Source organism: Pelecanus crispus, chromosome 9, assembly GCF_030463565.1.
Source record: "Pelecanus crispus isolate bPelCri1 chromosome 9, bPelCri1.pri, whole genome shotgun sequence".
Taxonomy (NCBI): domain Eukaryota; kingdom Metazoa; phylum Chordata; class Aves; order Pelecaniformes; family Pelecanidae; genus Pelecanus; species Pelecanus crispus.
In genome coordinates, this window is record NC_134651.1 from 36,815,353 (window position 1) to 36,835,746 (window position 20,394).

Consider the following 20,394-nt stretch of genomic DNA (forward strand, 5'->3'; position numbering starts at 1 on the left):
TTCTGATTAATCGTGGGGTACTGCTTTCTCCACCCCACCACCTCTTCATCAAAAAAAATATTTTCAGATCAGCATAATCAAGTTTTAACAACAGTGAATTCTATGGATCTTTATGGAGAACAGGACACTGAATGCATTTCACCATATTACCTGAAATTCAGATGTACTACACTTTTTTCTGTTCACCTGCAAGCTACAGCATGCCCAACACAAGAGTATCTGAAGAGCAAATTCCTCTGCGTGGAGCCTTGGCACAGATCTTGATACCCCTTCAACAAGCCCTGTAACTTTTTTAAGCCAACTTTGGAATAGCTGGATCACTTCTAAGCTTTATAATTATGCATGGGAGTTGTCAGCGTTAGCTGTCCATTCGGTGCAACTTCATTCCCATCGTCTTCCAACAGCCCCGAAACATCAGCGTTGGGTATGCTGTCATGGTAGCTGCTAAAACTGATGTTGTCCTCTTTGAGTTCAATGGTCCAAAAAGGAGCGTTAAGTTTTCTGGTTTGATACTCACGGTACATGTAGACAGCACCCACAAAGCCCATTAGTAGGACCACAACAATGATGATAACTGTCAAAATAATTATGTTAAACTGAGTCCATGAGACATCTGCAAAAGCAGAGGTACTATTGTCAGAGGAACTTATAGGAAATATAGTCTGTATAGTTGTTGGTGACAACGTACTGTTTATCACTGCCGTTGAAAATGATGTTGCCTTGCTGGCATTTGGAGCAGAAGTTGTAAACTCCCTTGTTTCTGGGCCAAGAGTGGCTTCTACAAAACAAATAAAAAATTATCAATAAAAATATAAGCTGGAATCAAACACAAACATAAGAGATTTGACATTTATATCACAGTTATTATGGCAATTAAGTCTACACTTAAAGCTGGTATTTTTTTCAAAATAGTTTACAAAAATAGTTAGCCAGGGTTGGGTGGTTTTTGTTTTTGTTTTTTTTAAATTCTGTGTGCTAAGTGCTCATTGACTGCAGCACTCCTATGAAGAATCTGTGATGGATGGATAGGTTGCAGGAGCCATAGGACTGTCAGATACATGAGCTCATGATGAAAGCAAGCCACCCAGTCCAGCTCATATTCAGCCCATGAAAACAGGGCTCTACCAAGCTCAGCAAGAGTTTGGACTTGGAACCTAATGCAGGCAGAGTTTCACTTGCTGTCTACATGGGCTGCACAGACTGGGAGGACACAGCAACTCCAGGAGCTTAAACCTTTCACAGTTAGTACACTAGATTTAGGATTATGTTCACAATATTATTATTTCTGCACCTTACCTGTACAAGAAGTTCAAAAATGAACCATGAGTATTCTGTTGTCACAGTGTTTAGCAACAGGTTTCAGTATTTACCCTGCTTTATGTAAAAGGGCAAAATAATCCCAGTTCTGCTTCTGAACGAAGAAGTCATACACAAATCTCACAGAAAACCCCAGTCTGCATACCCAGAAGCAGAAGGTAACCAAATCACAACAAAAAAGACTGTGGATGTTCTTATGAAGCTTTTGAACACAGCAGAAGCCAGTTTGGATCCTGGTTTGGTTTCAGCCGCTGGCATATATCCACACATGAAGGATGGGAACATGGAAACTACCAGACTGTGCCACAAGCTCCATCTTCCTTTGCAGCCTGTTCCCAGGCACAAAAGAGCCAAGAACCTGCCTTGCTTCCAGCAGACATGGCACAACTCCCTTCTCAGATCTAGGAGTCAGTGACAAGTGAATGCTGGAGATCTCGTAAGTGGGATGCAAATTCATTATGCCTTCTTCAAACCAGTTGAGCTATAGGCCTCAGAAAGCACCATAAAAGCCTGAGCATTAGGCTCCCAAACGTAACTAATAAAGCATTTTCTTCACAAGAATAACCTGATCTATTTTAGATTCTAAGTCCAGGCAGCAGGAACCCTCTAGAAGCTGAAACCTCAATCAACCAAAATGTTCTCTACATGTACGGCTCCACAGGACTCTCTGCACCCTCTTTCCCACTCTCTTCCATTTCTCTTTCTGCTATCAGAAATGCAACTTCATTTTAAACTCACTTACAGCTGCGGCGATTACAGCCAATGGTGCTGTGCTGTATTGATCCAGCTCTCCTGAAGAGAACATCTACTAATTATGAGTGAGGAGGAGAGTCACTTCGGAAGGACCAATTTTGCACTAAGTTACATCTCCAATGGCAACAGGAGCTGGAAATACTCAGCACAACTCCTGCCACGGGCTCTCGGGGGAACTCCCACGAGTTAACTTTGGGCTGTCACATTCCCAGTTCAGGCAATGAAGAAACTCCTCTGGAGGGGGCATCGCACACCTAATTTAAGCTCCTGCTCACATCTCTCCCTGCAGCAGCTCCTCTGTTCTCTGCAGGTCCTGCCTTAGGTTGATAAGGATATTCGGGATGCTGAATGCTAGAAGGCATTTCCCTATGGGATAACAGACAGAATTTAGCAATAGGAAGCAACGTGACAGGAGCAAGAGGTTCCTGGTTACAGCTTTGGGAGAAGGGCATGAGGAATTCAGTCATCTTTTCCAAATTCCTTCATCAAGACTCAATTATTGGCAAACCCTGCCAGTAGCTATAATTAGAAAAAAACAGAACAGAGACAATGGCTGATTCACCAGCAAGGAAACAGGACTTTTCTGGGCTTTATTTGTGAGTCAGCATCAGCTAAGTGCTGGCAAGGGGTACATGGGTGAAAACATTTCCTGGAACTGACAGTAATGTCATGGTGAAACAGTGCCGTGCTCTGACCACAGACTGTCGCTTTTGGGCTGTGATACAGCGATGCCTGTTTCCGCTCACCAGGGCCGTGCCAACCCTCCAGATGTCCTAAAGCAGCTCCTTGAGAGCGGCAGCTGTTCAGTCAATGGGCTGCTTTGGCAGCTTTGACGTGAGTGTCATATCCAGCTGCTTGATTGAAATGCAGTCTCTGCAAAGCTTCTGCTACCTCCTGCAATGAATGAGCACCAGCAGGAGCCAGGGCCGCGCCAGCAGCCCACGCACCAGCTCTCGGGGAAGGCTGCGATGCTCGGCTGGGTGGCACAGTGCCACGCTGCATCACGAAGTCCTTGCTGCTATGCCTCACCATCACAGCAGGAACACCATCCACCCAGGGGTCGGAAACACTGACTTTCGTCATCCCACACGTCCTTTGAATAGTCTCTCCATCAGCCTTGAAAGCATCAAAATCTTGGTCAGGTTTAGACTCTGAACAGTCCCTGTGGATACTCGAGGTTGGCACAAAACATGCTGTCTTTCCTCAACTGCGACCACTTAGAGTCTCACCAACAATTTCATTTGCAGATCTGGTGGGTGATGATTTCGCTCTAGAAGCCACTCAAAACCAGGCCACTCAAATGCACTAGTGGTTTATGAAAATCTTAACCTAAAACTAGTTAATGCACAGCACCTCAGCATGTCAATTTTTAGACAAATTGTGTGTAAGAAACTGGAAAGAAACTGTATGCCTTTTTAGTTCCTTAGTAAGAATGGGAAAACACAGGTGTCAAGGAAACAGGAAAGCTAGAAGAGCATGTCCCAGTCCCTTTGAAAGGGAACAGTCTTTCCCCACATCAGGAATTGCCTGTAACAATGCCATTACAATAAAACAAATGGTGAAAACTGCAAGTATACAAGCAAAGCCATACATACGGATTTTAATGGAGCAAGGTCATGTAGCTCTTTGCACAGACAGAGCTGTGCAGGGGGAGATAATGGATGACCCGATGCAAAACTGCCATTTCCAGCCTTGTAATAGTACAGTTACAGCTAATGAGCATTCAACTTTTTTGTATTGATCATCTCCCCACACAGAGAAGGACTCTGTGATTACACCTCCAGAGAGCAGCATGGGAGTGAAAACCACATTAGCTCCTAATGGAAGATCTGAATTAAATCTCTGTTGGTGACAAGGATAAATTTGGGCCCAGATACTTTCCTGAACTCTGGGTTCTCTCATCTAGCACGTAACACCTATAATGTTTCCATGCATGGAGCTGGAGATCCACCTTGTGGACCAACCTCCTGATAACCACTGAAGCAGCAACTTAAGAACCATTTTCTCTCATTTTACTGTGAGTTCTCCTGCTATGCAGTAGCCTCTCTAAGTACCAGAGCTAATTTGCATCCAAGATGCTACATGCAGTGTCTCGGATGTGGACTGAAGAATGAGGGGACACCCCCAGAGAGATACCAGTAAATTCTGCCGTTAACTCGCTGTGCGAGTTTGGATCTGAGCTCTCCGAGCTTTGGCTTCCCCATTTAGAAAGGAAAAAAAGAAAAAAAAAAAAAAAAAAGAGTATCTAAACTTGTTCCAAGTAGTTATTGTTTGCAGAGTATGAGGAGTGACAAAATTTATCATAAACACCCTTTCTAGGGAACTAGACACTGCTATTGAATGGACTAGTTAATAAGGACAATTCACTGGGCACTAAGAGACCAAGTATATCAAGCAATAGAAATCTGAAAGCCTACATTTAAATACACTGCAAATAGTTTTTGTTTTCCAGCTTGTTCACTAGAGGTGCCTGCCACAGTCTGGGAATCAGGGTGGTCACAGAGCTAACTCTCAACCACAGATTTCAAGGCCAGTAGGCACCAATGTTTTATAAAGGTCTGGTTTTCCTCCCTGTACGACAGGCCAGATGAATCTAAACCGGTTTCAACAGTAGTCCCTCCCCAGCCTTCAGACAGCTTGTGCCCACCTGAGCCGCACAGCAAGCTTCGACACTGATTTGAGGAGGATGTCTTACCTTTCTTGGTGCAGTTGGTCCCCTCAGGGTCTCGAACGTAGCCGTCCTCACACTCCTCACAATGAAACCCAGCAGTGTGGTACAGGCAGCCGATGCACTCCCCGCTATCCGGCTTGCACACACTGCGTGACCGTGCTGGGTCCACGTTCCCGTTGCATTTACATCTTACGCAGATGCTGTCAGAGTTGTAGTAGCCATTGTCGCACTGGTTGCAGTTTGGGCCAGTGTACCCAGTTTTGCATTTGTCACACCTTGGGGCAGTTTCACCAGGATCTAAAAATACAGAAAAGAAAACGGGTATGTGCCACAGCGTCTGCAGAGAAACACCCACTGTGGGATTTGTTCTGTGGGACCTGACCACAAGTCACTATAACAAAAATCAGCAGCCACTGAGTATTAACCAATCTCAAATTTTAAGCTGAAAATATAACTTTTGAACTGCAGCAGTTTCTCTGTTTCTAGGGGGAAAAATGCTTTGGGAGTTTCTGATGCCTTGTACCAGCCTCACAGAGCATGCTCGGCACGTTGCTAAGCAAACAGATTATTACTCCTGAGCATTTCCATCTCAGACAGACAATTTCAGAAAATAGTTGGAACTATAACGGGGATGTTAGCAATCTGCAGGAACTTTTTGGCCTATATGAAGGCAGAGGAGGCTCGATTGCAAAACTGATTAAGGAAATACCAAAAAAGAGTCTTACATACGTTTATTACAGCTATAACTTTTTCTCTTCGTTACATCAAAATAGAGCAGGAAGGCTGGGGAATCTGTTTGGAGTCCCACAGAGATGTTCAGAAGAGGGCTCACAGAGGCGTGGATGGCTACATGACACTGCTGGCCATCTCCTGTACCTCTCCTGGCTGCCACAAGCCCAGCAGTTTCTCTCTGCAAAACTCTGCAGGTTCTTCAGAGCAAACTGCAGCCTGTAGCAAAGCGTTTCCAATACCCTCCACTGCCCAGCTGCTCTCACAAGAGGCAACGCAAGCACCAGGGACGCATCATGGCAGGCGCTGCTTCCAGCAAGGTGCCCCAGCTCCCATGAACGGGAGATTCACAGGCTATAAACCACCTCATTAGGCTGATGCACACTAAGTGGCAATTTAATTGAAACACACTGAGAAGAGCTACATTCATTAACTGAGGAATTAGACCAAAATGAAAGCCTTACGTATTTGGCAGGTGCCGGTCGATGCCACGGTGGAGCACGGGCAGTGATGGCAGGCGTGGGCAGGATGGGTGCTTCTGTAGAAGCCCTCCTTGCAGCGCTCGCAGTGGTTTCCCTCGGTGTTTTCCTGGCAATGCAGGCAGATGCCTGGAGAAGGGACAGGACCACAAGCAACCGTTTGGCAGCAGGAACTGGAGCAGAACATTTGGAGCAAGAATCTGCATGGAGCGCTCTCAATTATCAGAGCTCGCAGGTGATTTTGGATGCCCTCCGGCCAAAACATGATCCTGGCCTCTTATGACCTTCTGATAGTCATCCCCCTCTCCACACACACACACAATGTGAAAAAGTAGGTAGCCCCAGCAGAGAGGCCCACAGTTCATCACTTTAAAAGGTCAATGCAGGTCAACACGTGCTATCAATATCAAATGGTCCTCAAGGAGAGGGGCTTTGGTTTGCATCTATGCCAGTGAGCCGGAATCTTGATGCTTCAAACCCCTCACTCTCATGAGGGCCCCCTCCAGTTTATACCCTCGCCCTTTTTTGTGTGCAACCTATTCCTACACCACAGAGCTGGTAGTCAGGGGTAAGGAAGTGCCATCGTCCTGCTTTGGAGGCAGATGGCTCTGTCCCACCAGTGCGGCTCCAGCTCCTCCATCCCCATCACAGGAGGAACATTTGTTACAGGCACAAGGCAGCAGCACTTACTGACCTTCCCGGAGAACCAGAGGAGAACTGGGGGTTTATGTGAGCCACCTCCCCTTCCTGGGGTAGCCCCTGAATCAGAAAATCGATGTGCTCTGTCTTCGCAGAGGCTGTGTCCTAGTGGCCCTCTAAATTGCATTTTGATACTATTGTGACTAGAGAAAGAAAAATCTCTGTAGTTATAAAAACACAGCCTCTATCAAAAGCCCATCCATGAACAGGAACACCCTGTAATTCAGCAGGCTCCTCATCGAGGTAGCAGTGACCTGAGGGAAGCTTATTTGATTAAATCCCGTGTACAAGACTCGGAAAAGGCAACAGCCACCTTCTAACAAACCAGGGCGGCACAGAGCAGTTTATTCACTGCGGATATAAGCACAGACAGGAGATTCACTGAGCTAATCTAGCAGTGCTGCGGGGGTATGGAAAAGCCTCATATCAACATTAACCACAGAAAGAACCCTGAATTAGGTTAATGCTGACTGTTAAAAAAACCACAGCATATTTTCTTATTAATATTGGAACAGTTTGGCTCCCTTGCAAGCCCAACACGCTGCATGGCTCCTACTCTTCTCTTTCCACAGCAATAACTCTGCAGCCGAGCATCCCTGAGCAAGCCCAGCGTGTCCTTGCAGCCAACCCTCACACCCAGGGCAGGAAGCAAACCTTGGCAGCTGCCGCTTTTGGGAAGCGGCTGATTCACCCGCGCGGTGGGGCTGGCAGCACCCCAATGACTAAGGACACTTGCTCGGCATCAGCTCCCACACACTGTTTGCTCTTCGCCCAACAGCTTGTCAGACACGAGCCGGTGGTTTTTGTGGGAGAGATGTCAGGGTTAGAGAGGAAAATTATCTGCTGGTCTCGGTTTCTCCAGTTGCAAACCTCGATCAGCTGCTTCAGCGGGATGCCTGGGACAGACTGGCTCGTGGAAGGTCAATCTGCCCCAGGAGCACTAAGGGTGCCTTGAACCGTCATGCTCTGTAGGCATTAATGGTGGTATAAATCTGGACTCACACCTGCGTTTTCTATACAGTCTTGGTCATTTCAGGATCAATGTCTTTCCCATTGGCGGAAATTACTCGCATTTATCTACACCAACCCTGCAAAATGGCTGCGTTTCCAATGAGTCAGCAAGTTGCTCAGCCATGCAAAGCACGCATGGGCTTGCAATCAGGTATCGCTGTGGAAAGCCTTAATTATTAATAACATTTCCTATCCTGATAATGCCCTCAGGAAGGATCAGACCTCACAGTACCCCAACTGGGAAGAAGCAACCGAACTCTTTGCACAGACACAACACGGGGGTACAAGGGTTGTGTCAAAGGAAGCGCTGTCGCCTGGGGAGCTCTGGCCGCCCAATTTCCAGCCCAGTAATTTTAAATATTCCTCCTGGCCAGAGCAACACCAAGTGAGGCCATGCAGAGACGGTTGCAGAGCCAGCAGAGGGAGCCCGAAGTACAGCATTAATGCAAAAGCAACCTTGAAAATTTGACAAAGACTACGCACAGTTGATGTAAAACTGGGGAGGTCACACAAAGTGCAGTCTCTAGAGCAGGCTGAGTGCACTGCATTACTTATTAGACATCAGATCTAATTTTTAATCGACTGTTCTCTGTTCTGGATTTGTTGGGTTCCCCCACACCCAGGAGCAAATAAAGCAGATGGAGGAAAATTTTTAAAAAGGGATTTCTGTCAAATCAACAATAGGTCATTAACCAAAAAGAGGGGTTAAGAGGGGTTTTCTTTGCAATGCTGCGGTCAGCGCTAGACAGACCCAGCAGAAGCACTGCCTGAACAGCCCCATCCTGGAGGGAAGGTCTGCACTGGGTTTTGTTTTGGGTTTTTTTTTTTAAACCAAGAGCAGGGGGAACACTGAGGGAGAAAAAGGAAGAGCAGATTATCTTACTCCTTCACAAAACCCACACTCCCAGCTCTGAATCAGCTGTGTGCACTGCTTTAAGTACAATCTTATATCCTTCACTATTTGTAGGACATAAGCACATAATGTTCAGTATAGGAATGAATGCAATAATTCATCCTCAAGGAATGCAGATTGGGTGCCTGCTGCTATCCCCGACATCCACAGAAACACCCTCTCTGCCGAGCAGGATCAGAGCATTGGCTGGGCACACTCAGCACTGCGGCCGCCCGTTCCTCTGCTGCAAACACGCAGGCCATGAGGGAACAGACACCAGCGCAGAAATTGCTCAGAAATACCATATGTTATGAGCTCTGCCGCTCTGCCAGCTATGCAAAAAACCCTGCAACATTTTTTAAATTATCACTCCTTTCTAAGCTCCTGGATAAATATTACAGAACTACATTTCAGCCTGGAAGTTTTGATGAGAATTTGGATTTTTAAGCGTGAGTTTTGTTGCTACAGTGGGGATTGCACAGGCAGTCACATAACATGGCTCCTCCGGGATCTCTCCTTTCAGTGGAGATGGGAAGGCAATTAGGTCCCCCCCTGCCCTCCCATAAGCTATTCAAGCACAGGTGCTTCAACATTTGCACTCCATCAACATCTGTATGAGTGAGACAGTCAAAGAAATGATCAAGGAAAACGAGCAAGGCAAATTTATAAAATGTCGGCAATATTAATTAGGTGCTGCCAGCTTTTTCCAGCACTAATCACGTTATCTGTGGCAATAACGGTCACCTTACGTCAGTGCCAGTACAGTATATGTTTCCAGGTAAACAGCAGTTAAACAAAAGCTCCTTAAAAGCCCGTGTTGTGTGTTTGTGTAAGTGCAGAGAACAATAGAGCCCTGATTTCCGATAGAGACTGCAGAATAAAGGCTCTGCACTGCAGCCTGGGGTAAGTACCTTTATTGACTTCCTTGAGAAGAGGACTAGCTCCAACCTTGCCACGCATATTAATTTCGGTTTTAGGGTAAAGACTCTGCGTAGTCAAGGCATAAAGATGCAGATGAAGAGGATGAGAGCAGAGGTCTGCTGAATGAAAACGGCAAAACATAGAGAAGACAGGTAAAGTCTGCACCCACCACGGTCACAAGAGGAAAGTTACCTGTCAAGCTGTCGCAGGTTTTGGAGTGGTTGTTGCACTGGCATGGCTCACAGGTGGTTTCATTAAACCTGTAGTATCCATCACTGCACCAGTCACACTTCAGGTCCGTGACACCAACTTTACACTGGCATTTCCCAGAGCTGCACAGAGGAAAAAACAACAGTGAAACCTGGATGAGCTGGGTGAAACCTGGACGAGCTGGGAGGCATCCAAAGTACAAACCAGCAGTCAGTGTTTTGGGATCCCTTTCCAGAGCAGGGAACTCTGTGCAGAAATGCCTACTGCAGGCAGGACATAAAACCCATGGGCACCAATTTCCAAAAAGCGATGGGCAATTCAGCAAAGGCTGAGGCTCTGCAAAACCAGTTGCCCTGACAGCATTTCCGTCTGGGCACCAGAAATCATCACCCTGGAAAGCCTTGGCCCAAAGCCATCCCCATACATCAGCCCCCAGCAGATGCTCCAGCAGCCCCTCTCTGGTCCCAGCTTCATCAAGCACCCGCACCAGCCCCAGGTCCTGCAGGACCCTGGGACACTCGTGCTCACTACGCCTGAACGATAACAGAGCACCCACATGGACGATCACCTCCCCTCCGCATTGGCACCGAGCGGCACCTCCCAGATTTTGAGGCAAACGGACAATTCCCTGCTCACCGCCTGCTTTCCCAGCTTTTCCCCAAAAGCTGGCGCAGCAGCTCAGATGTCTCGCTCTGGTTTCAGCCCGGGCAGGCATCAGCCACCTGCACTCCCAACACTGCTCCATGATCCTATTTATCCCTTCCACGCAACATCCCCACGGCCACCTGGGCAAAGCCCCTCTCCCCAGCTGACTTCTACCCAGTAGGAGCCAGGGAAAGACAGAGAGGGTTTTCCCTTCCCCTGCGGTTTCCACTATAGCTAACCCCAGGCAGGAGCCCCTTTACTTGGGCACCGAGGCTGACTGTGGAGGGTGGAGCTCCGCACAGTTAAAATAGAGGGTATTGGTTTTAGTTGGCATGAGCAAATGCCAGGAGGCTATAAAAAGCAAGGGTTACCCTCATTCCTTTGGCTTTCCGTGCCAGTCTCTCCACATAGAAGCTTCAAACCTATTGCTTTCATAAGCGACTTTATACACTAGAAGCATTTAGGCTCAACTCTCGGAGAAATCACAGGAATGGATAAAATGCTCTTTCCCACCCGCCCCCCAGCGCAGCGACTGCCAGCTACGGCTCATCCCACCTGCACACGTGGGAGCCGCTAACGCCCGAGCCGAGGACGAGTGCGCACAGAAGTGCCTCCCCGCATCTCCAGGAGCCCTGGGGCGACCTGTGGGAAACCTCAACCCCTGCGTGCCGCACAGGGAAGCCAGGACAGCAGCCCAAATAAACGCGATCTGGTCTCCTCCCGGAGATGGATTTATTTGCAGCTGCAGCAGAGGACACGGGTGCCATCCACGGAGCACCCCCTGCACACCGCTGGATGCGCCCTCCTCTTCGCTCTCCCTTTATATAAGCTCCACCCTATTCACACAGCTTTTTAATTCAGCATTTCAGGGTTTGGTGTGCCTGTACGAAGATATTCTATTGTTCTCCCTCACTCCTCCTGGGCAGTGAGTGAGCAATGCACAATTTGCTTCTAAAAGCCCCCAGAAAAACCTGCTGATTAAAACTAATAGAGGCTGAGGCTCCAAATGGCTTGATGCGCTGTTGATATGTTGTTTTTAATTAAAATGCAGTAGATTGCAATGTTTTGGGGAAGACATTGCTTCTGTTAGAAATTAACATAATTTAGTATTTCTGTTGTTCATTTGCTTGCCAAAGGAAGAGGAAATACTCAAAAGCACACCAAAATACGGAACTCGGCCCAAGTGGCTACACAATTAAACAGTTTCAGAATATGAAACTTCAGGCGTATTTAATGGACTGATTACAAGAAGGAAAAAGAAATACGTTTCCTTGTTCTCCAGACCATTATCTGGAATTGCAGCAGGCAGATGCAGAATTCAAAGGGATGCTGTTAAGCAGCTCAGTATGTTTGACTTTTAAAGATCTTTTCACAAGACCTAGCATTAATCCAAATGTTGTCCCAGCATTTAAAACAAGAGCAAACATAAAGCAGTTTGTTTTTATTTGCTTCTGACCACTACCAGACAGATATTCCTGTAAGCAGGCAGGGGACAGGCAGAGCCAAGCAGGGAAAAGCAGCAAATTTGGTGGGGATCTGATATTTAGCCTGAAAACTCATCTTCTGAGGATGTGCCCTATGAGTAGGACTTTACAGGACCAAGCACTCGAGCTGTACAATCTTCACCCTCCCAGGCTTCCTCCTGGAGTCCAGGGTGCTCCGGTTTACTCTCTCCTGTCCCTCGATCAAGCCTTTATCTTAATTACACCCTCCTCTTCCTCCCAGCTGGCACCCTTCCATCCAGACTCCCACTTCATTTCTTTAAAGGAGGTTTATTTCCCCAATGATTCTGCTAGAGCTCAATGCAGCATTTTGGTGAAGCGTCCCTTGATTTTACTCGTTAGCTTAAAAATAACAGGAAAGAAAGCTATTTTTAAAGAAAAAAAAAAGACGGTTTTGGAAAGTTTGGTTTTAATGCCTCTCAAGCAGACCTTTTCTCAACATGTTACACATGGCACAGAGCCAAGTTCTGCATGTGCAAGAATTAAATCACTCAGCAAATATAAAGCTTTGCCTGTGGTCATTGCTTCCATAGAATAAAGCCCCCTTACAACACTCCTTTTCATAGCTGCAGTCCAGTAAAGTCTGTCAGACACTTTTTAAAGCAAAGGTCAATGATATAAATGCATTGAAACCACAAAAAAAAAAAAAAAAGGCCTGTTAACAGACTGATTGTGCCCATAAAAATCCAGAAACTTGAAAGAAAAGACCCACAGTTTAATACTTGCACAGTGAGAACTGTATTTTGAGTATCAGCCAGGAATTTCTTTTTTTGGGGGAAGGAGGGGAAAGGGAGGGGGAAACATTTTGATGCAGCAACATCAATTGCTCAACTCCATTTCAGACGATTATTAACTCCACTAAAGCCAACTAATTTTTAGCTCTCACAAAAGAACTGATGGAAGGATGTGTCAGGACAAAAACAGACTTCCAGTAACAAAAGTCTCCTGCCAGCCTTGGTTTCTACTAGATTTTACAAATATACTTACTTTAAAGACCATGTAGGTAGTGTATATCACCATCGCATCATCCATCAACTTTATATACCTTTCCTAACGATTAAAAACATCAACAGCATGAGAGACCCCGGCGGAAGGAGCAGGCAGCGATTAGCTGGCCGGTGGGGATGGAGGCAGACCACGTGCAAGGCTCAGATCCGACACCCAGTGATCCAACCCTCCTGGGGTGAGGGCTACACGGCAGGTTGGGGACCCCCCCCAAGGCAGGAGCTTGTGCATCTAATTGCCCTCAGCCCTTGGGCTTCATGTTATGCCTTAGGAGCTGCTGGCTCGATGCCTGCAGGGCGACAGCTTGGGGCTGGACGGCACTCACCAGCACGCAGGAGGCAGCCACCCAGGGCAGCAGCACGCCAGCAGACACTGAGGAGGGGGCTGTAAATAAAAGCAAAATATCGGGCAAGGGGGAACAGCCTACACCCCAAAATATGTCTGCAAAAGCCAGTCTGATTTCACTTCCATCCCCCAGAGCCCCCTTCTACTCCACTCAAGGGGAAACAGCCACAGGATGCAGGAAATCCCATCACCCACCAAGTGATTCATGCCACTAGTGGCAACAAAACATTCCCCATGGTGGGATTTTACACAGCACTGCAGCTTTACAGCTAGAGAAGTTACGGGAATACAACACAGAAACCCACCCTGTGCATTACTCTGGGTGCTGTTAAACAGGAGGATTGCAGGTAGTTTCGACCCCGCTTGGAAATGTCCTAGGAGCAGAGCACAAAGAACAGGGAACACCTCCAAAATCCTGTCTCGTGCCTGGCCTGAAGCTGCAGAGCATCATGCAGATAATTTTCTGCCAGGGCTGATGGCTGGGGAAGACACACCGATGGGACAAGCTGCGCCTGGGAGCTCGGGCAATGCCCTAACCCTGCACCGCTCGGCACAGGACAGCACAGGAACTCAAGGCCTCATCACAAGGAAAAAAAACACCATTAAAAATATCCATGATCTGAGACAGACCGCAATGTGCAGTTGCATCTCCAATAGGTCTCCGGTCCTCCACAGAAGCATCCTTCAAGTTAGCAGGGACGTGACAGACACAAGATGGATGGGAAGACAGAGGACCATAGCCTTAAGGGCTGTTCAGAGGCATGCTGTGCACGGTTTAATGGTGTAACAGAAAACCCTTAGCGAGCTCTAATCGTTTATTTTCTTCTTTTTTTTTTTTTTTTTTCTTTTTCCCAAGGAGGAGGGAAAGGAGAAATTCATTTTGAATGTTTTCCCAGCTGCCAGAAAAACCTGGATGCCCAGCTGCCATTGAGAGCCCAGGGGCTGCCTGACCAAGTCGGAGCCAGCCAAAATGGTACAGCACCAAGCTTTTGTGCCTTTATTTTTAAAACACGAGACCGGTAAGATGTTGGGGCAGAGTCAGAGAAGGAGGGAGCTCCCATGGCTCTCAAACCAGGGCATACCATGCAGATAAGCCATGCAAAACCCCCCACAACTTTGAAGGAGAGCTTTGCCAATACGTTTACCGTCTTAATCCTGAAGCACAGAGCGCACGCGCGCACCCCTCACACCTCAGCATCTCCCAGGACCACGTCACTTGCCAGGACCATCCCCAAAAGAGCCAGCGAGGGGCCACGCTGCCCTGGGAAAGAGAAAAGCAAGGGCTCCTGCCAGCCCTTCCCCAACCCAGCAGCATCTCCAGCTTCACCTCAGGCCCTGTCGCCTCCCAGCCACTGCCTTGCAAACCTCTGGCTACAGATACGCCCGTCACTCATCCCAGCAGGGCCCGGAGGTGTTTCCCTAACATATACAATTAACAGCAACGACAGCGCTCCGTATGAATGAGGAAAAACGCATTGCTGAACTACGAGCATCTGTAAAACAACCCTCATGAAAAGGTTTTGTCACACTTTGATGGAATAAGACAAAAGGGCGCTGCACAAGATTAGGAGGATTCAGAAGAGATGTCGCTAAAAATGGTGCATTTCTCCAGTGAGCCTGGCTCCTTTTGTGCTGATTTTCTGTTATATCTGACAGCAGCCAGGGGATATCTCTCTCTCACATTTTCTGGGCAACGTAGAAAAGTTAACATTTGAAAGCTAAATGCTCCAACACACTTCCATGGAAAACCAACGCTGTTAACGCTCACCCCGAGCAAACCAAGAACCCTCATAACCCACGTGTTGATTTTCCTTTAGGTCCATTAATTTGAATACCAGCACGTGCGGATGCAGAGAGCAGGAAAAAGCTCCACGTTGGGTTCCACCTCCCCGCTCCCTCAGCTGCCACTGGCAGCCGAAACGCTTTGGTGGAAGGGTTAGTGCAACCACAGCCCAGCCCCGCGCCCGCCGGCCGCTCAGAGCTGCCTTTGTGGAGGGCAGAAGAAGCGGGGCTTTATTGCAGCGAACATTGGGCCATTGTGCACCGCATTCCTCGCTTTGTGCCGGGGGACGGCATCTGTTTATATGGCAGCCCTCAACGGAGTGGGGACACTTCACAGCTCTGAAAGGCCATTCTGTAAATGTCAAAGGGCCACCTTGTCTGGCCACCGCCGCCTCCATGGCCCCGTCTCCCCTGCCGAGGATGCCCCGCGCTGCTGGGAAAGCCGTGGGTCTCCAGCCTGGGGCTGTGCCGTCTCCTCTGGGTGCCCTCCAGCACCAACTGCCTGGACCTCAGTGGCTGGGAGGGAGGAAGCGATGGGAAGAGCACGATGGCCCCAGAGAGCAAGGCCGGATGGGGTCCTCTATGGTTTGGCATGAAGGAAGAACAGCAAAAGCTTAACTAACTGCAAAACCTCAACCCCAAACGGCAGTCCCGGCTTCCCAGGGCATGGGGATGGGACAGGCAACCTCAACGCAGAGGAGGACATATCAATGGGGAAGGCAGGGAGATGGGGCTGGTCCCTGCTGGACACACCGGTTTTGCCCAATGTAGTCACTCCATCCCCCGGATCTCTACTGATGCCTCCTCACAGGCAGCGGAAAAAGGCACGGGCAGCAAGCACTGCCTGAAATCAGGCTGGGCACCACCTCCCCAAGACCAGAATTCAGCCATAAGAGCTTAAAAAATTGAGCCTTTTTTTTGTTTTGTTGGTTTTTGGGGTTTTTTTGAGAGCAGTCAATGTTTACCAGAGCAGCAAGGCTGCAATAGACAACACAGGAATCGTAAAGCAGCTGGAAAAATCAACAAAATAACAGGATTTCTGAGAAGCCACAATTATTGTAGGGGAGATGATAACAATCTACCTTTCCCCGCCGCTGTGTCCAGTCACTCATTCATTTCCCATCCCTGTCTGCAACCAAATAAAAATGGGTGCAGATACAATATTTACCTGCTTGTGGGGGAAGAAAGGAAGAGAGCTAGTCGGATGTAAAGGATATAAGAGTCTGTAATAGGAGATTTAGATAATTAAAGCACATAGAAAAATAGGCTCTAACAGTGTATTCTTCTGCTTTTTATGATGTCCAGATCTAACAATTTCTGCCACAAAAAAAAAAAAAAAAAAAAAAAAAAATCTATTCTCTGCAGAGTGATGCTGACAAGGCATTACTGGGAGATAATGAGCCACTGCTTGTGCTCAGCCAATCTATAAAAGGGAGAGCAGTCTTTTTAAAAATGGGGGAAAAAGGTTTTTTGGGTGGTTTTTTTTTTTTTTTGTTTGGGTTTCTCTTTTTTTTTTTTTAAAATAAGTCCTTGAAGAGTTGGGCTTCCCAAGGTCTTATCTCCAAAGGGGAACAGTGCCCAATGTGGTTTACTGGGCTGCTAAAACACAGTAGAACGGAAATACAGTTCCCACACAAAGAAAAGACATTTCAGAAGTGTGATGACACTCTAGAGACAGAAAATGAAGATTTTCTCTATGCAAAATCAGAACTCCACCGCCTTCCCCCAAATAACCTCTTGTGGTTAGGACAGGCAGAAGTCCTGGGAACACGAGGTCTCTCTCATCTCAAACCATTGCCACGAGCACCTTTCCTGCCCAGGCTGGTGAAGCTCCACAAAAGCCTTGAATTTCAATGGATCTGCATTTTCTGACTAACAAATTCTGCCCCATGTGGCTTCATACCACATGATGCTCAAGGTGCATCTAGTCTGTGACCCAGCTGGGTGCTCCCCAACGCTACCAGGACCAATGTTCTTTATCACTTTTCTCCCCCTGAGGTCTCTTTGCATCTCTTCACATCCCACATCTCTGCAAACCCAGGGTGCGGCTCTCCCTGCCCTGCATCCCCAAGCTCCTTCAGAAACCGCAGCCCTTATTCAAAGACCTTAACAAAGAACATTGTCCAGTGCTGCTGACCTTACTCTCACCAGCAACACTCGCTCTTGCAAATCCATATGAGCAAGGGTCATAAGATCAGCCTCTCCAACGATCAGCCCACTACAAAGAAGGCATACAGCGATGGAGATTGCCCAGCTAACAGCAGTCCCCTTTCAGCCGCGCAGCATCCCTGCTCCAGGGGACAGCCATGTATAAATGCTCTGAGGGACGCTCGGCCTTAATTCTTTTTAATACAAACACAAAGCATGAGATCCCCTTGAGGGGGCAAATCATCTCTGAATTAACACTTTGGCATTTATAGGCATGCTGTATCTTCTCCCCTGCTTTTTTTTTTTTAAAACAAAAATGACTGATAGGAACTCTCTCTAACATGACTTATGCCAAGCCTGTGGCACGAACCATGCGTGAACCAGGATCACACGCTGCAGAGCCGTCTCCCCAGCCAGCAGTAAGGAAAGGCGGCGCAGTTAGCGAAGGAGCAGAGCGCTGCACGCTTGGGCAGTGTGTTTCAGGGCAGGACATGAACCAAAGCTAGCATCACCTCCAAGCAGCACATCAGAGCCTCTGCTTCCCATCACCCTTCTGCTTGTGGGGAAACTGGGGCACAGGCAGAGGGAACAACTCAATTTGATTCGCAGACCCCAATTTAACATGCATCGCTTTTTGTTAGGGACAATGATAGCATATTTCCGTTTAGTTTACAGCTTTTTTTTTTTTTGAAAAGGGAACTGAAAAAACCTAACCCAGATTAGATGGTTAACCCAGGTTTAGCTAAACCACACGGCAGTCCTTAAACACCCACAGCAGCCACAGCGCTCCTCTTGTTCACTAGCACAGGTAATTGTGCAACAGGAGATGCACCACCTTGTCTTCCCTGGGACCAGAATAAGTTAGTTTAACACACAACCAACCTCCCAGGGAATTAAGGAATTGAGGGCTGAACTCTTCTGCCGGGCAGCGGCATCTCATAGCATCTTCTCTGCTTCGCAGCCCTTCTCCTCCACTCCCATCCCAAACTGCAGGGTGCAAGAGCAGCTGTGTGGGGACACTTGCTCATGGGCTCAACACGCCGTCCCTGCAGCCGCAGGGCCACACTTTGGAGAAAGGCCACAAAGGCTTGTGTGCTGGGCTAGGAAAACCTCGAATGAATGCCTTGCAGGAGGTACATCAGGGTCATACCACCTCTCCCTCCCTGCACCAGCACACAGCAGATGAGCCGGCGGGGCTCCAGACCACTGGGATGCACTGGGCTACCCTTGGCCAGTTTTTACCCATGTTTGCAGACCAGTGTGGAGTTGGGCAGTGCTGTTAAGTAAGGTAAAAATAAATGAATTAAAAAAAAAATAAAAATGCAGAGTCATTTGAAAACTCCTGCTGACCAGGAGGGTACTGCACACTGCCTCTTTCAGGCTGGGCTCTTCCTGCCTGCAGTCCTGCTCCTTTAAATAAATCAGCCAGAGGACAGGTTTACACAGGCAAATTATTTCCGCATGCATTTAAATAGCTGCGCCTGTACAGCTCCTCATGTCAGTGCACGATTGCTGCTTTCCAGCAGGGAAAGGCTTCCCCCAAACCAAACCCCTTTCCTCTCGCCCGGGAAGTGCCTCACCATGTCCCAGGGCTGCCATGGGGAGCAGCCACTGTGCCAGCTCACCATGCCACAAGTCAGCTGGGGACACGAGTGGCATTTTGGGTGAAGCCGTGCCACAGGTTGCAGAGGGCAGGGGTGTGCTGGGCGATGCAGAAACGCTGCGAGGAGCCCCAACGCTCCCACCGCTGCCCTGGCCGGTGGGGCTGGAGACCACCGTCCCCCCAGACCGCCTTTGGCTCCTTGCCCGGCTGTAGGGTGTGGGAGATGAGAGTTCAGGCAGAGGGCTCTGCTCACATAAAGAAAAAAGAAAAATAAATGCACAGAGGTGCAAGCCTGGGAGTTGTGGGCTGGCCAGCCTGGGCGTGGTGACCTTCTCCAGCAGCATCGCCTTCACCTTTGCCTCCTCCACCTGGTACGGACGTTCTTGCTTCCTCAGAGGACAGACAGATGGACAATACAGCTTTCAACTCGAGATCTCCAAAAGATGGTGAGAGATGCAGCTGGTGGGGGGCAGCTCCTGGCTGGGGCCAAGTCACCATGGGCTGGGGCCACCACCAGGAACCCTCCCCACCCAGGCAGCGTCCCCAGGGCTTCGCAGCGGGAGCACAGCCCTTCTAGCTCAGCCCGTGCACCCACGTGAGTCACCGTCCTCATTCTCCACTACTCCGTGACCTTGACCACGGCCCTTGAAGCTTCAGCTTCTCTCTCCACCCTTCCTCTATGGACTATGAACACTTCCAGGCCATAGCTATCTTTAGCAAGCATCTATACAAACACTGAACCCAGTGAAATGTGGTTTTATCTGAGGTTTCTAGGCGTTACCGCAACAGGGACAACACACTCCCCCTCTCCAAGATGTGTCAGCCCTCCCCGAGCAGCCCAGGATTGCATCCAGCCCCACAGCAAGCTGCAGCTTCAACTACGCGCAGCTTTTCATGTAACAACCCCCACCCCCACCCCCCAAAAAAATCACCCAAACCAGAGCACAGAAATCCTCTGCCATCCCAGAAGGGGATCTGTGTGGATCTCCCCAGATAATCAAATTTAAAACACCACCAAAACAGACCTTTGATTAGCGGCCATGGAGTCCATTCATAGCGACAGCATGTCAGGTCAATGTTCACTCCCAAAATCAACTGTCTGCCGCGGGAAAGGCATTTTTTTTATTTTTATTTGACGGTCTGCATTTGAGGTCTAGTTAATAAACAACGTACTTGGGTGTGCCATCTGGCCAGCCATAGAGCATGCCTAGAAACAATACTAATAAATCATCATATGGTGGTGCTTTAAAAGGCAGTTTTACAAAAGCCTGGGCAAGCTGACTGAAACCTATCAGGCATGTTTTGTGTGCCCCGAGAGCTCAGCCTTCAGGCAGTCTGCCTCTCAAATCGGCCACTGTCAAAAAGGGTCAGAGTCCAAAATTATGCTGCTGTTTTTACTCAGAGACTCATTTGAACAGCGGGCGCTTTTTTCTTAAGCCAGCACGCAGGAATTAACTTGTGCAAGTTAGAGTTGGGCTGGTGCTTTACACAATAAGTAAATAAATAAAAAATACGACTTAAGAGTATTTTTAATGTCAATGAAACAGAAGCTGGTTGCTGGTGTTGGGCAATGCTTGTGTGCCTCATCCCAAGTGGGGATTGCCTGGAGGGACATGCACTACTCATCTAAGGACTCGGCGGCAGGTAGACAGCAAACACAGAGCTCCAGACCCAATGTTTTC

General features: G+C 48.2%; 1 protein-coding gene across 1 annotated transcript in view; it reads right to left on the bottom strand.

The window, feature by feature from the left end:
- Nucleotides 1–323: 323 nt before the first annotated feature.
- Nucleotides 324–20,394, bottom strand: part of MEGF9 (multiple EGF like domains 9) — a 49,383-nt gene continuing 29,312 nt past the window's right edge. Inside the window, exons 3-6 of the mRNA XM_075716920.1 lie at nucleotides 9,665–9,804; nucleotides 5,935–6,078; nucleotides 4,766–5,038; nucleotides 324–778 (exon numbers count right to left, since the gene is read on the bottom strand). Coding sequence (XP_075573035.1) covers nucleotides 324–778; nucleotides 4,766–5,038; nucleotides 5,935–6,078; nucleotides 9,665–9,804 — 1,012 coding nt within the window. The remainder of the gene's footprint in view (nucleotides 779–4,765; nucleotides 5,039–5,934; nucleotides 6,079–9,664; nucleotides 9,805–20,394) is intronic.